Source organism: Littorina saxatilis, linkage group LG12 (assembly GCF_037325665.1).
Source record: "Littorina saxatilis isolate snail1 linkage group LG12, US_GU_Lsax_2.0, whole genome shotgun sequence".
In the NCBI taxonomy this organism is placed as follows: domain Eukaryota; kingdom Metazoa; phylum Mollusca; class Gastropoda; order Littorinimorpha; family Littorinidae; genus Littorina; species Littorina saxatilis.
Genome location: NC_090256.1, coordinates 13,314,996 through 13,330,448, shown reverse-complemented (window position 1 = coordinate 13,330,448; position 15,453 = coordinate 13,314,996). Strand labels below are relative to the sequence as shown.

Below are 15,453 nucleotides of genomic sequence, written 5' to 3'. Positions count from 1 at the left end.
CTATGGAGAATTGTGTCGCCCGATCGAAACCTTCACAATTGTGAAATAAGAATCAAAATGCAGACAGCACTCATGAAGCAAGGGTTGCACATACAGGAGTTCATCCAGTAATAAGGAGAGGAAAACCTATAAGCGATTATTATACAGTGGAACCCTTAGTTTAAGACCTACAACAATCAGAGAAAATCAGGTCTTAAAAAGGGGGAGTCTTAAAATGGGGAGTCTTAAAATGGAGGTTAGGGCGGGGATATAGTCGGTAGCGCGCTGGATTTGTATCCAGTTGGCCGCTGTCAGCGTGAGTTCGTCCCCACGTTCGGCGAGAGATTTATTTCTCAGAGTCAACTTTGTGTGCAGACTCTCCTCGGTGTCCGAACACCCCCGTGTGTACACGCAAGCACAAGACCAAATGCGCACGAAAAAGATCCTGTAATCCATGTCAGAGTTCGGTGGGTTATAGAAACACGAAAAACACTCAGCATGCTTCCTCCGAAAACGGCGTATGGCTGCCTAAATGGCGGGGTAAAAAACGATCATACACGTAAAAATTCCACTCGTGCAAAAAAAACACGAGTGTACGTGGGAGTTTCACCCACGAACGCAGAAGAAGAAGAAGAAGAAAAAAATGGAGGTTTGTTTGTTTGTTTGTTGTTCATGGGCTGAAACTCCCACGGCTTTTACGTGTATGACCGTTTTTTACCCCGCCATTTAGGCAGCCATACGCCGCTTTCGGAGGAAAGCATGCTGGGTATTTTTCGTGTTTCTATAACCCACCGAACTCTGACATGGATTACAGGATTTTTTTTCGTGCGCACGTGGTCTTGTGCTTGCGTGTACACACGGGAGTGTTCGGCCAACTGGATACAAATCCAGCGTGCTACCGACTGAGCTACATCCCCGCCCTAAAATGGAGGTAAATTTACAGAGTTATGAACAGGAAGGCTGTAAAAGCAAGGTCTTAAATATGGCATTCCATTTGTCAAATAATTATTTGGATACTTTTTCATGTTTTTTTTCACCAGTTTTAGCTAAATAATCATTATTTAGAAGCTCATGTGCTAAATAAGTAATTGTTTATAAACAATGTAAAACAATTCTAAATAATTGTTTGTTTACGTAAACCATTCATTATTTACCTAAACAATTCATTGTTTACGTAAATAATTCATTGTTTACGTAAATAATGATTTATTTAGCAACATTGCTGATTGTTTACAAACAATGTAAAATACGTCTAAGTAATATATTGTTTACGTAAACACATTTCAACGGCAACACTATTTTCCGTACAGAATGGAAATTTTATTCTTGAAATAATTTCGTAACTGACATCAACATCAAGATGCGAACACCACTATAAGCTTCTAGCTTGTTGCTGTTTCTGTGAACTTTGTATACATGTCATGATTGTAACCTTTGTTAAAATAAACTTATGCTTAAAAAAAAAAAAAAAAAAAAAAAATTAAGATGCGAAATTAATTCAGCAAAAAACAAAAAAAACAAAAAAAAAAACAAAAATCTCATTCTACACAGACATCACCCGGACCGTTGATTTATGGTTTGTGTCCAAGTGGAAACATCCTGTCATTCCGTGTAAGAGCCTGGACAGATCCGTGGTGATGCCTGTATGATTGGTCACACGAGAAGAAGTGGATGTTCCCGGTGTAACACGAGAAAATTACTCCACGAGATTTTTACTCCGGAGTAAACATTTCGTACGAAAAAGTTACTCCCTTTACGAAAAAAGCACTCCCCCATTGCACGAGAAAATTACTCCCCAAGACAGGTGAGTTCCGAGTAAACATTTTGTACAAAAATGTTACTCCCCTGACGAATAAATAACGAATAAATTACTTCACCCCAACACGAGCAATTTAACTTCCCATGCCAGGTGTACGAAATTTGTACTCCCTTGTCCCCTGTTAGTCTTGGTGGTGGAAGGGGTGGAAGGAGGGTAGCGCGACATTCGTGTGCGCGAGATCACTTATTGGCATTATCCCTTCGCCCGCATCCCATTTTTGCGTACGAGATTTCAGTTTACTGGAAGTAACAAAAATGGGGAGAAACAATTTCGTGGAGGGAGTAATTTTTTCGTGCCTTGGGGAGTTCTTTTCTCGTACGAAAAGTGTACTCGGAGTAAGAATTTCGTACGAAATATTTACTCCGGAGTAAGAATTTCGTACGAAATATTTACTCCGGAGTAAATATTTCGTGGAGTAAGAATTTCGTGTTACACCGGGAATCATCTGAGACCAGTGTTGTTTGTTGCAGACACGAGTCGAGTGGATGACATTATCACTGGTGCGGAAAAGGGGCTGTATTCTGCCCGCAATGTGCATATTGTTATCCTCATCGCACCCACCTCTCACATTCTCAGCCAGATTTTCGGTAAACACGCTTGTGTGTGTGTGTGTGTGTGTGTGTGTGTGTGTGTGTGTGTGTGTGTGTGTGTGTGTGTGTTTGTGTGTGTGTGTGTGTGTGTGTGCGGGGGGGGGGGGGGGTGTTTGCGTGTGTGTGTGTGTGTGTGTATGTATGTGTGTATGTAAGTATGTACGTACGTACGGGTGTTTTTGTGTCTGTGTGCCTGTGGGTGTGTGTTTTGCGTTCATGAGTGATGTGTGTGTGTGTGTGTGTGTGTGTGTGTGTGTGTGTGTGTGTGTGTGTGTGTGTGTGCATGATTGTCGCGTGTGTGAGTGAGTGAGTGTGTGTGTGTGTGTGTGTGTATGTGTCAGTGTGTGTGTGTGTGTGTCAGTGTGCGTGTGTGTATGTGTGTGCGTGTGTTTATGTTTGAAATAATGTCTACAATTCACTTACTTATTTTATACCCTGTTATATCCCATGACCTCCCTTCTTTGTCTCTGTTACTTCAGTATGGGTATATGTGTTGTATTTTTATAGCTCAATAAATACATCATGGACTCCAAAAAATATATGATAGTGCAGATTCCGATTTGGGCAAAGGACTACTTTCCTCCCGACCTTTGACCTCGCGCCGAACAATGTGACACATTTGTATGAAGTTCTAAAATCGTATTGCACGGCTCAGAAAACCATATCAGTTGCACGCAAAAATGAATCTCAGAACTGATCTGATGTATGAGATGCAATAAGCAAAAGTTTCTTTCATTATGAAAGCAATGCAGGTCGAAAAAAACGAACATTCAACTTACAAGATAACCAGATGCTAGCGAACCAAAACAAAAACACGAGTACCCTCCCCTTGCATCGTTAGCAGACGACTTTTGAGAATCTGTCGGTAGTGTGTTTTGGTGTGCGCCTTCAGCTATCAAACATCGGCTGTTTCACGTGTTTTGCGAGCAAGTCTACTCTTTTTGCCTGGCTCTGCAGTAAGTCCACATATTTTTCCGTAATCCAGTCATATTCCTTCAAAATGCAATCAATCGGCGGTGACAGACGTGTCGGTCGCGTTTTTCTCACACCCATACCAGTTTAAGTTCATCCATGCAAACACACTCGCAAAACAGTTTATCACGTAGATACATTTCAAATAGGGAGCAAATGGTTAAATCTAAACCTACATATTTGTTCCCTAAAATTTGCTTCTCTGTCAATAAGCCTAATTACACACGTTCGAGAAAAACAACGTGGAATCGATTCTGAATCGAGTAAGCCAAATGGGTCCCAAACCCGTTTCGCCCGTTCTGCCGACCTGAAACGCAAAACAAAAGAATTGTGCGCTTCAACTAAATTAATTTCTATTCGACTTCATTACTTTCTTGCAACTTATGAACCTTTACTTAAAGCTTTTAAATGGTCTGAAAGTAGTGTTACCGCGTACTTATCGATGCACTCATTCGTTTGAATTTTTCAGCGACGGTCACTTAGTTTAAGGTTGCAAAAGGGCTAAGTCTCGCTGGCAACAGTTTTACCCTGCACAGATCGCAACAGTGCCGCTAGTAGTCTACACTTTGTGTTTGATGGTAGAATGGGATATACAGATTACAACACTCGTGGTTTTTTATATGGCTTGTATTTCAGTCAAGACCCAGCGGGAATATCAATCGAGAGCCACTCGCCAGAGGCTCGTGTCTCCCGATGATATTCATCCGCTGGGTCTTGACTGAAATACAAGCCATATAAAAAACCACTCGTGTTGTAACCTATACATATATGTGTACACATGTACTACTGATATTCAAAAGTATGGGACAATCGGCTACTCTTTTGTACCCTTTAGCGTAGTGTTGTTTTGCTCGGACAGTTCGTGCATTTATAATCCATTAAAAAAACACAAATGCAATAAAGAAGACAGCAAGGTTATGTGATGTGGCGTTGGTTTGTTTAATCTGTGACAATATTACATATAGTTTGATTTGTTATGTTGTTTGTTTCAATGTGATACAAAATAGTACTAAGGTTGCGTTTAATGTTTTATTTTCTAGTTTTTTTACTTCCCGTTCCAAGTTTCAGAAGTGCGGTACGTGTTTTCGTACAAAACTCTACATCCTCCGAGTGTGTCCTCCCTGACATACTGTAATTATTGACACTGTATGAATCTGGTGTTCCACGTCCGAATAATTCCTATTACAGCTAAAGGCGGTCCTTATTTGAGCCTGAAGTCGACTTTGCGAGGACTTCGCGAAGTCTTTTTTTTATAACAAAACCTCAGTGCTAATGCTTCGTGTGTTCATCTTCGCGACGTATGCATCGCTTTGTCGACTTGGTCCAGTTAAGGACAGGCTTGACATGTGTGTTCGTTCATGGGCTGAAACTCCCACGGCTTTTACGTGTATGGCCGTTTTTACCCGCCATTTAGGCAGCCATACGCCGCTTTCGGAGGAAGCATGCTGGGTATTTTCGTGTTTCTATAACCCACCGAACTCTGACATGGATGACAGGATCTTTTTCGTGCGCACTTTGTCTTGTGCTTGCGTGTACACACGGGGTTGTTCGGACACCGAGGAGAGTCTCCCCACAAAGTTGACTCTGAGAAATAAATCTCTCGCCGAACGTGGGGACGAACTCACGCTGACAGCGTCCAACTGGATACAAATCCAGCGCGCTACCGACTTAGCTACATCCCCGCCCGGACAGGCTTAACATAATGTTTATTGTTTTTGCGACAGACAAGTCCTCGAGGTATAGGGATGGAAAGCCCACGAAGACAGTCCCGGCGAATGGCAGTGAGGGTGCCACTGTGGGCATTTGTGGTCGGCGGCAAGGCGCGAAGAACGCCGCGGCAGAGGTTGGTCAGTCTGTGTTAGTTAGCCTATATAGTGACCATAGAGGTTGGTCAGTCTGTGTTAGTTAGCCTATATAGTGACCATAGAGGTTGGTCAGTCTGTGTTAGTTAGCCCTAGAGACCATAGAGGTTGGTCAGTCTGTGTTAGTTAGCCCCAGTGACCATATAGGTTGGTCAGTCTGTGTTAGTTAGCCCTAGTGACCATAGAGGTTGGTCAGTCTGTGTTAGTTAGCCCTAGTGACCATAGAGGTTGGTCAGTCTGTGTTAGTTAGCCCCGGTGACCACAGAGGTTGGTCAGTCTGTGTTAGTTAGCCCCAGTGACCATATAGGTTGGTCAGTCTGTGTTAGTTAGCCCTAGTGACCATAGAGGTTGGTCAGTCTGTGTTAGTTAGCCCCAGTGACCATAGAGGTTTGGTCACTTTGTGTTAAAAAGCCCTAGTGATCATAAAGGTTGGTCAGTCTGTGTTGTAGTTAGCCCTAGAGACCATAGAGGTTAGCCACCATAGATATTCGAAACAGGTGCACTGCCAACGATCAAAAATCAAGAAAAAGTTGATGGAACGTTTAATTTTAGACAAATTGTGGGTGATTTGTTTTGTCTGAATTACAGGTTCCATAAACTTTACGTTTCTTTGTAGTTTATTTTGATTCCTAGTAAAAATGATTATCTTCATAGACTTGACGCAATCCGCCACTGTTGTTGCATCAACACAATCATTCATTAAAAGAAGAATAAGAACGTGGAAAAGACGAAGAAAAGGATATCAACATACATTGTAAAGGTACTAGTGATCATGACCATCATGATTTGGATGGTGGTGAAAGTTAGCTGACATCTCAAAACATCAGCTTAGAGCGCGCACGGAAGCATCAATATTTGTGAAAAAATGCGTGCACTTGATCAGTACTTGGGCACGAAAGTACTTCTGCTAGTTCCCTTTTCTTGTCTTCACAAAACTCCCCTGTTTTAAAGTCACCGTGTAATACTTTCAGGTCAAGAAGATTGATGTTCCAGACAGTTTCAAAGAGGCAGAGACGTACAGCCTTCATCCAAGGTTTCTCAGTCCACAAGGTAAGTAGGCTACTTACCCAATTTCTCTGTGGTCTTGGTCTTAGCGTATTAAACCGTAAACTAATGACTAGATATACGTGTCCTTGCGTGCAGTATAGTAGTACTTCAGTTACTTGCTAGTGTTGCAGTGAATACTACAAATCAACACACTTGATACACAGCAGGGTGAAGATGAACGATAATTGCGCACAGTCGCGTGCATGAGTTTGAAAATCCTACAGCGGCAAAACTGATTATTTCAATGCGGAAACATGCTCACCATGAAGTCAGAAGTCAGAACGTCCCCTTAGCTGTTTTCCCGAGTCCCGAGTGAAACATTTTGGGTGTTCTTCTTTCATTGTTTTTAGGTATGTCATCTCCGCCTGGGGGACAGGCACCACCAGGAACTGGTGCTGGTGCTGGTGCTGGTGCTGGTGCTGGTGCAAGCCAGCGGGTGAGTAGAATAAGGCGATTCTAACGTTCCCATTGTTAGAACTCTACAAATAGTTAAGTTTTTCGCGTTTGTGTTGTAATTTGCAAGCAAACATTGTACATTGTAAAGTTAATCGACTTTGCTACAATTTGTAAAAACTAGGGCATTACCTGATACCAAGACCAGCCGGGTCCGAGTACGAAATTAGTTCGTAAAAAAATCGCAGTTCTTGACTCTTTGGGTGCAAGTCAATGAAACTTGGTAGTTCTTCTAACGGATAGCTGCCTGAGGTATTACTAAAAGCCCCAGGGGCTCCGTGCACCTGGATTTGACAAGTTCAGTACCTACTACCTAACTTCATTTCAGACCCACACCCATTATTATACACACATTTCACATTTAAACCATTAGTCGGCCCCCTGTCGATATTTATCGACTAAGTTCCTTGTTTTATTTAAATCTTAATTCAGATTTCTTTAAAACTAGTGCAAAACAGTTCAACGAGACAACAGATCCACTTCCTTTTATCCCTGTATGATTTCAGGAGGATGAGGAAAGTGGTTGTAAAGGGGGGGAGGGGGGAGGGGGGAGGGGGGGGGTAGAGAGAGAAGTTGCAGCAGCAGCATTAGTGGCTCAGTGTGGCGATGATGATGGCCCTTTTCCGTCGTTTTTGTTTATACTCGTGTTTAAAGGTACAGTTGTGCCCGTGTGAACGGTTCAGCTTATCGTGTCAGATCGGGCGGGCTAGCCTTGTGTACGGGATAAGGTGTTCCTTCCACTTGGACACGTACCACAAAATCAACATCCTGTATTCTGTCTGTGCATCGTAGGAATGTTCTCATGAAATAACTCCAAACTCTGCACAAGAAGCAGATTGTTTGTTTGTTTGCTTAACGCCCAGCCGACCACGAAGGGCCATATCAGGGCGGTGCTGCTTTGACATATAACGTGCGCCACACACAAGACAGAAGTCGCAGCACAGGCTTCGTGTCTCACCCAGTCACATTATTCCGACACCGGACCAACCAGTCCTAGCACTAACCCCATAATGCCAGACGCCAGGCGGAGCAGCCACTAGATTGCCAATTTTAAAGTCTTAGGTATGACCCGGCCGGGGTTCGAACCCACGACCTCCCGATGACGGGGCGGACGCCTTACCACTAGGCCACCGTGCCGGTGCACAAGAAGCAGTCGGGATGTTGATTAGGTGTCCAAGTGGTGGGTGGTCTTGTCCCGTGTAACAGCCTGGCCAGATCTGAGGTGACCAGCACACCTGTTTTCACGGGAAAGACTCTGCCTTCAAGCTAGCAGGGTTGTCATCTCACCATTGGGAGGAAAGTCGCTTGTTCGTGTCAATGCTTGTTATTCTACGAGGTGCCAGGAGATTGGTTCCGTATAACTCTCACTTACTCTCCAGCTTGCTACATGTCGTATGCATTTATAGAGCGCTCACTTCCCTTTGTTTCTCGTAGCTTAAAATAGCGCTCTGGCTTGTTTGTTTAAGATTGCTAAACCATGCACTTGAGCTAGTACTCGCATCTCGTGATCCACACCGTCTGTTTGTTGCCAGGACAACGAGCGCGTGACGGTGGATGTGCCTCCGGACATGGAGGAAGCACGCTTGTTCTATATCTTCAAAGCTTTGCGAGCTGGTAACCTGCCCGTCAGCATGAGCTTCACTGCAGGGGGCGTCGCTGAGATCAGAACCGACATGGGCAACCTGCCCCACGCCAATCGGGTCATCCGGGAAACGCTGGGCATGCCTGCTGCCGGTCTCCGCACTGCCCCTGTGCACGCTGCACGATCCCCACAGCCACATCCCGTGCCGCCCAGTGCCGGCAGCTTCCGCGTCCCATCCGCTATTCTGTCCTCAGCAGCCACATCAAGACATGGCTTTGACAAGAACGTGACACACCAGGCCGACGACAGCCGCGTTCTGGACCCGCATCCTGGGAGCGGTTTCTCCATGCTCGACAAGTCGTCAGATGCTGGAGGCGCGCTTTCCCAAGCTGTAGCTCCACCGTACTCGGGACAGCAGAAATTAGACGACCCGACAGGCGACACGAGCTTCGTCGTGTTGTCAGATGCTTCGGCTTCCGCAGATCAACGTGCTGTGCGAATCGGCGACCTCCCGGAGCACGTGAAACTGCGCAAAGAGGTCATACAACTCACATCGGAACAATTTTCCCGGCTAGGGTTGTCCCCTGCAGAGGACTGCAGAGCCAAAGGGATACATGCCGACATCAAACTTCTTCGCGACGAGAATAAGGTTGTCATCGAAGCTGTCGACTATAAAGAGCTGGAAAAGGCCACGCATTTGGTGAAGATAAAGTCACAGATGGTTTTGAAGAGATCGAGGAGTAAGGCAAAAGATGATTAAGTACAGCGGCAGGGATGGAATACTTCACCTTGAGGCCGAAATGTGGTGGTACAAGTCCATTGCGTGTAAGCCACGACGCATCTACGAAGACCTATGCGATAGAGAGAAAAAAAAACGTGTTGCTGAGAGCTCTTTAATTTTACCAGACACTACTCTATATGCCCAAACGCGCGCTAATTAGCCAGACAACGTATATTTCTTATGTACATGTTTCTGATAACTGAATCTGATGTATCCCGTGCCCAAAGTGTATTGCCTCCGCGGCGGACAGAAATTTCCTTTCAAAAATAATATATAATACCGCCTCAGTTCTTTGACAAGCTTAAAACCTTTCTGTGATTTACGAAATATAACTAGCATATAGTGTTATGCATTTTTCAAGATGCAGCGAACAGCACAATAGGTGCACCTCGGAACGATTTACATGTAATTTGACGCAAAAATGAAAATGTATGCCGATGCTTCTCTCATTCACTGCACTCCCATCAAAGGTACCAACCTCCCCGCCACCCCCCGCGGGTTAGGGGGAAGAATTTAACCGATGCTCCCCAGCATGTCGTAAGAGGCGACTAACGGATTCTGTTTCTCTTTTTACCCTTGTTAAGTGTTTCTTGTATAGAATATAGTCAATTTTTGTAAAGATTTTAGTCAAGCAAAAAATGTGAAGTCCTTTGTACTGGAAACTTGCATTCTCCCAGTAAGGTAATATATTGTACTACGTTGCAAGCCCCTGGAGACAATTTTTGATTAGTGCTTTTGTGAACAAGAAACAATTGACAAGTGGCTCTATCCCATCTCCCCCCTTTCCCCGTCGCGATATAACCTTCGTGGTTGAAAACGACGTTAAACACCAAATAAATAAATAAAGAAAGAAAGAAAGAAAGACCTCCCCGCCGTCACCACGGTGGCACCCCACTCCCCCTTTCTTTAAGACCCTTAGTAGTAGCATTAATCGATCGCCTGCGCAGGTTGACTGGTTGAGTGAATAGGATTCGATCAAACTTTCGCAAAAAACCTCCTCTTTTCTTTGAATAACTGAAGAAAGGAGGAATAAAGAGGTTACACGCCTCGTCTCAGTGATTGTAAGGGATGGTGGTCTCAGTTCGCGGTCATGAAAAAGCTCGCTAAAGCTCGCATTTTTTATGATCCGCTAACTTCGACCGTTATTTTTGATGATCGCTGAGACTCGGCGTGTAACCTCTATTTATCAGTTGTTTTTCTCTGTTGTTAGTTATACTGACTTATAGGATACAAATGTGAGAAGATAATGTGGTTAAAGTGTGATAAGGTGATAATGTGATATAATTTTTAAACAGGCAATGCATTGCTTCTATTTGTAGGCTTATTTTAGTAAGTGTGTGGGTACAATGTTTGCGTGTAACGATATGATGTGAATATGCGATGTGAATGTTACTACATGCATGGTTGATTGATTGATTAATTGATTGATTTTACAGACACACAGTCAAGCTTGTAATTTCTCTTTTAGAGATGAATAAAGATTATTGTATTGTATTGTATTGTAGTAAAATTGATATTAAAAGTCCTACGGTTTTTTGCCATTAAGGACTTGAGTGTTTGTCCGCTTTTCTACAAGACCGTTCCATTTAAGACGCTTTTTTGTTCATAACCTGTGTAAATGTACTCCCGTTTATAGACTCCCTCCTTTTTGAGACCTCATTTTCTCGGATTGGTTTTTTTTTTTTTTAGGTCTTATCATGTTTACCCCCACAGGTCTAGACAGGCCTTTACATGGGGTGAAATCATTGTTGATGTTTCAACTTATACTCATGAATATGTATGTGTTCTGCGTTAATTTGGAAATGAATTCAGGGGTCGCGCTCATTGCAAATTTGAGTGTAAACATTGCCATACGCATTTCAGCCGTATCGCTCCTCGAAACAAGCCTTATATTACGTCAAGTCAGTGACACCCCTCCGCTTATTAAAACGGTGTTGCAATAACTGGGTGCAATCATCATATTATTGCAATTGCTTGAAAATGTAACTTACGTTGTTATGAAAAAAGTTGTTACGTTGTTATGACGAGTGTCCTTCCTCCGATCCTTGTCAACGCTCCTTGCTGTGTAGGGGCAAGGTGGGAACAATTACACTCACACCATTTTCACATGTAACTCTCTTTCAGGCTCTTTTTCTCAACGCATTATACGTTATTTGTATTTTTGACCAAAATAGGACATTTTACACAGATCGAGACAGTCAGTGTTCCCCCGAGACCGCGCCAGCTGTCGAGGTGAACGGTCACTGCCTCGATCTGTGTAAAATGTAACATTTTGCTCAAATGTGTATCGATTGATTTGTACATAGAATTCCTGTTCTATTATACTGTTGTACGCACACAAACATGCACTGTTTTGTAGTCTCGGTTAGCCGCCTAAAATATGATTGTTGTCGGACTCTGACGTCACATGGCTCAAAGAAGGGGAAACCCAATATGCAATCGATACATAGCCAATTGCACAGCTAGCTGCAAAACTGTGGTCTGGACAATTTATTTAAATGCGTTTCAAGTGTTTATTTCACACTGCGTTTTAAGAGTAAGTGTTTGTACTGCTTGATTTCCTTTTTGCCACTGTTTGGTGCCAGTGTTGATATTGCAACTGTTATTAAAATTGCTCTGTATGCAGACGATATCACCCTTTTTTTAAAGGATGAGATTGATATGTATTATGCACTTGAAATAATTAATGACTTTTCTAGCTTTTCAGGCTTAAAGATACATAAGAGAAAGTCTGAGGCGATGTGGTTGGGTAGTAGGAAACATTGTGATGAAACATTTTATAATTTGTTTAGAAGAAAAAGTTGAAGATTTTGGGTGTATATTTTTGTGATGATAAGAGTGCTTCTTTGGTAGAAGATAACTGGACTGGAAGAATAAGAAATATTAAGCGATTGATTTGTGCATGGGAGAAGCGAAATTTGAGCATTGTAGGGAAAATATGTATTGTGAAAACGTTTTTAATTTCACAATTTGGGTATATTATGCAAGCGTTTGTATTACCTGACTGTGTTTTGAATGAAGTCAATACCTTATTGTTTAGATTTTTGTGGCGAAAAAGAGATTGTAATCGGAAGGCCTTTGAAAAGGTGAAAAGAAGCGTTTTATGTTTTGAAATTGAAAAAGGTGGTTTAAAAATGATCGATATTAGGCAAATGCAAATTTCTTTTTTATTACAATGGGTTTCACAACTGACTACATCAAATGAAAATGATAATTGGAGTTTCACTCCAAAGATGATGTATTTGCGTTTTGGAAAGCATTTTGAATGTTTCTTAGGCCAACAAAAAAATAGGTGTGGTTACGGTAACATAGCCAAAAAAATAGGGTAGGAAGGTAGGCAATCACTTTTTTTTTTTTTTTACTTTTTTTTCTAATGTGTACAAATTAAACCTACTTGACAGGGAAATAAGTGTGCGACACGGGCGCTTTCGCTTTCATTGCGTTTTTTGCACTTGTTTTTTTGTTTGTTTTTTTGACAAATGAAATAAAAAGTTATAGGATCGGCCCCTAAAAATAGGGTAGGTCGGGTTACCGTAACCACACCTATTTTTTTTTTAGGCCTTATCGAATGTAAACAGTGCAAGATTTAAAGGGTTAGACCTAGTGAAATCACACTTTTGGAAAGCAGTATTAAAATATTGGCTGGATAATAACCACTACGATCGTGGGACAGTCGGGCCGACTTTATTATGGAATAATGCATGCATAACGTATAGTGGCAAAGTTTTATTTTTTGAAAGTTGGATACAACGAGGTGTATTGGTATTAACTGACATTGTACGTTCGGGAGACATATCATATCAAGACATATGTGATTTGATTGGATATTCGCCAAACCGAATTCTTGAATATAATGTTGTAAAAGCTGCTGTGTCATTATTTATGAGGAAAAATGTTGTAAATATGACTGATGATGTTTGTATTACCTTACCACTGTTTAACGGCAAAAATGTGTTAAGTGCCAGAGAATATAGGAAAGAGATTATTAATATGAAAACAGATTACCATGTTCCGGAGGATTTTGGAAGAGAAAGTTTAATGTAGAAATTGATGAACGATCTTGGATAGTTGCCTATCAGTCAACACAAGAGACTAGATTAAGAGTTTTACACTGGAAAATTATGCACAACATTTATCCGACCAACATTCTCCTGTGTAAAATGAAAGTAACGGAAACTAATAAATGTAATTACTGTTGTGATGTAACTGATTTCATTGAACACTTCTTTTTTGAATGCCCGGTTGTATACAAATTCTGGAAGTTATTTTTCGTACTTTAGAAATTAAGATTGTTTTGAAAGTTAGTGATGTTTTATTTGGTATGCATTTTGTAATGGTGAAAAAGGCAACTATGTATAAATTGAACCACATTATCTTAATCGGAAAGATGTGCGTTAGTATATATAAAAAAACAAATTCGTTTTTACCGTTGGAAAGTATTTTTAATAGGCAGTTACAGATAAGAAGCATTTTTGTGTGAGTGTTCGAAGAACAAAACGTTAAAAAAGTTAGCTTGTTGTACTCGATAAGTTGTATTTAATTCATTGTATGAGATATTGTTAATTGTTGTTATTTATTTGAATAAAAAAATAAAATAAAAAAAAAGTAAGTGTTTGTACTTCTTGATTTCCTTTTTGCCACTGTTTGGTGCCAGTAATGTAGATGTGACATATATAGGGGAAGGGCTCCTAATATGGACCGGCTCCTAATATGGACCACCTCCTGTTCTGACAAACGAACGGCGCTAGAGCGCTCAAAAAAGTTTTATTCGCTGTATTCACCCTCTTCGGATTACTTGCACATGTCAAAACAGTTGCAGAAACACAAACCTCAAAACCGTTAGGCTTTTTCTCTGTTTTTCACTTTTGGCAGCGTTCACTCTAAATTTGCCGCCTAAAACGGACTCGTTTCTGTCCACAGCTAAAGCTTTTATCACACAAAAATTGCTATATATGACAGCTAAGTCCGTATTTGTTACATTTTAGCAGTGTTGACCCAGAGTTTCTACTGCAAACAAAAAATAATAGCAACATTTCAAAGTATGTGCGAGTCCCCTAATATGGACCACCTTCAACAAATCGAAGAAAATAAAAGCTAAAGGCTATTTTCATTAATTCACAAAGAAGCTTGCTGGAAATAACCTATAACTAGCCCTCGAGATTTAAAAAAATATAACAAAAAGGCTTCTTTTCGTGGAAGTTGATAATTTCACGTATTTTCACTCTGTTTTTGATAAGCTTCTTTAGTTTCCTGGCGTGCTTCAAATAATGCTCTGATCAACACAAAACAGATCAATCTAAAGCATATTTTAATTGGTCTGACTTGTACACAAAGTTGTATCATGTTATTTTGAAGTATAGTGGGCTTTTTACAGTGATTCGTGAAGGCCGCTTCACTGGTCCATATTAGGTGCCCAGGCTCCTAATATGGACCATTTGTGATTTTTTTTCTGTATTTAATTTTTGCTGAATGTCTGTCAAAGCTATTTCACTGTCACGAAGTGGTTTGCATGTGAATCTAATGTACGTGTTCTGCCCTATTGCACTGTCTCTACCCTTTCACACCAAACACTTCAAAAACAGAATTTGGGAGGATGCAGGCTCATTATTTCCTCAACCAAAACAACATTCTTCTTCACTTTAAATACATCAATACGAAACAACTTTTCAACACACAGTTCGCACAATCTTCCCGCTTTCACTCAAGGCGTGTAAATACATATTATAACAATACTTTCTCAAATATAGATTAACGCACACAAGAAGGTACCAACAGACACTCACGAGTTCGTATCACGGCTCACTGCATGTCGCCAGTTCACTTACTTGTCTCGCTGAATCCTCGTAGAATAATGAATTCAGATGCCAACACACAGAGATGCTAACACACACCTTTCGCTGAAGATGCCGACACACACCTTTCACTGAAGATGCCAACACACACCTTTCACTGAAGATGCCAACACACATCTCACTGAAGATGCCAACACACACCTTCCAGGTTTCTCCCCGAGAAACCCTTCCGCCCGTAGCGGAAACAACCGTCGTCAGCTACGACCGGTATCGATGAAGACTCCACTCGTCTAGTCATCTGCGCCGAGGTGGTCCCTTGCTTCCACCGTCGTCTAGCGCTTCTCTCGTGTAAGGTCCCTCCCTTATACGCCATGGAAATCCCTCATGGAAACTCCTAAAGAATTTAACCAAGTCTTAATACAACATTCTCTAAAACCATCTCTTCTTCCAAACGTTCATGTACCACTCATACATTCTCGTTCATTCCACGTTCACATTCCGTCCACATTCAATATCCAAACTAATACTTAATCTATGAATAACACTCCCCATACAAAGCATGACCGTCTTAAACAT

General features: G+C 41.6%; 1 protein-coding gene across 2 annotated transcripts in view; it reads left to right on the top strand.

Annotated features, from left to right (window-relative positions):
• Positions 1–10,610, top strand: part of LOC138981281 (uncharacterized) — a 32,602-nt gene extending 21,992 nt beyond the window's left edge. For both annotated transcript variants that reach the window (XM_070354137.1, XM_070354138.1), the window contains exons 11-15: positions 2,269–2,385; positions 5,085–5,203; positions 6,194–6,272; positions 6,620–6,705; positions 8,255–10,610. In XM_070354137.1, the coding sequence (XP_070210238.1) occupies positions 2,269–2,385; positions 5,085–5,203; positions 6,194–6,272; positions 6,620–6,705; positions 8,255–9,064 (1,211 nt within the window). In that variant the 3' untranslated portion in view covers positions 9,065–10,610. The remainder of the gene's footprint in view (positions 1–2,268; positions 2,386–5,084; positions 5,204–6,193; positions 6,273–6,619; positions 6,706–8,254) is intronic.
• The last annotated feature ends 4,843 nt before the right edge of the window (positions 10,611–15,453 follow it).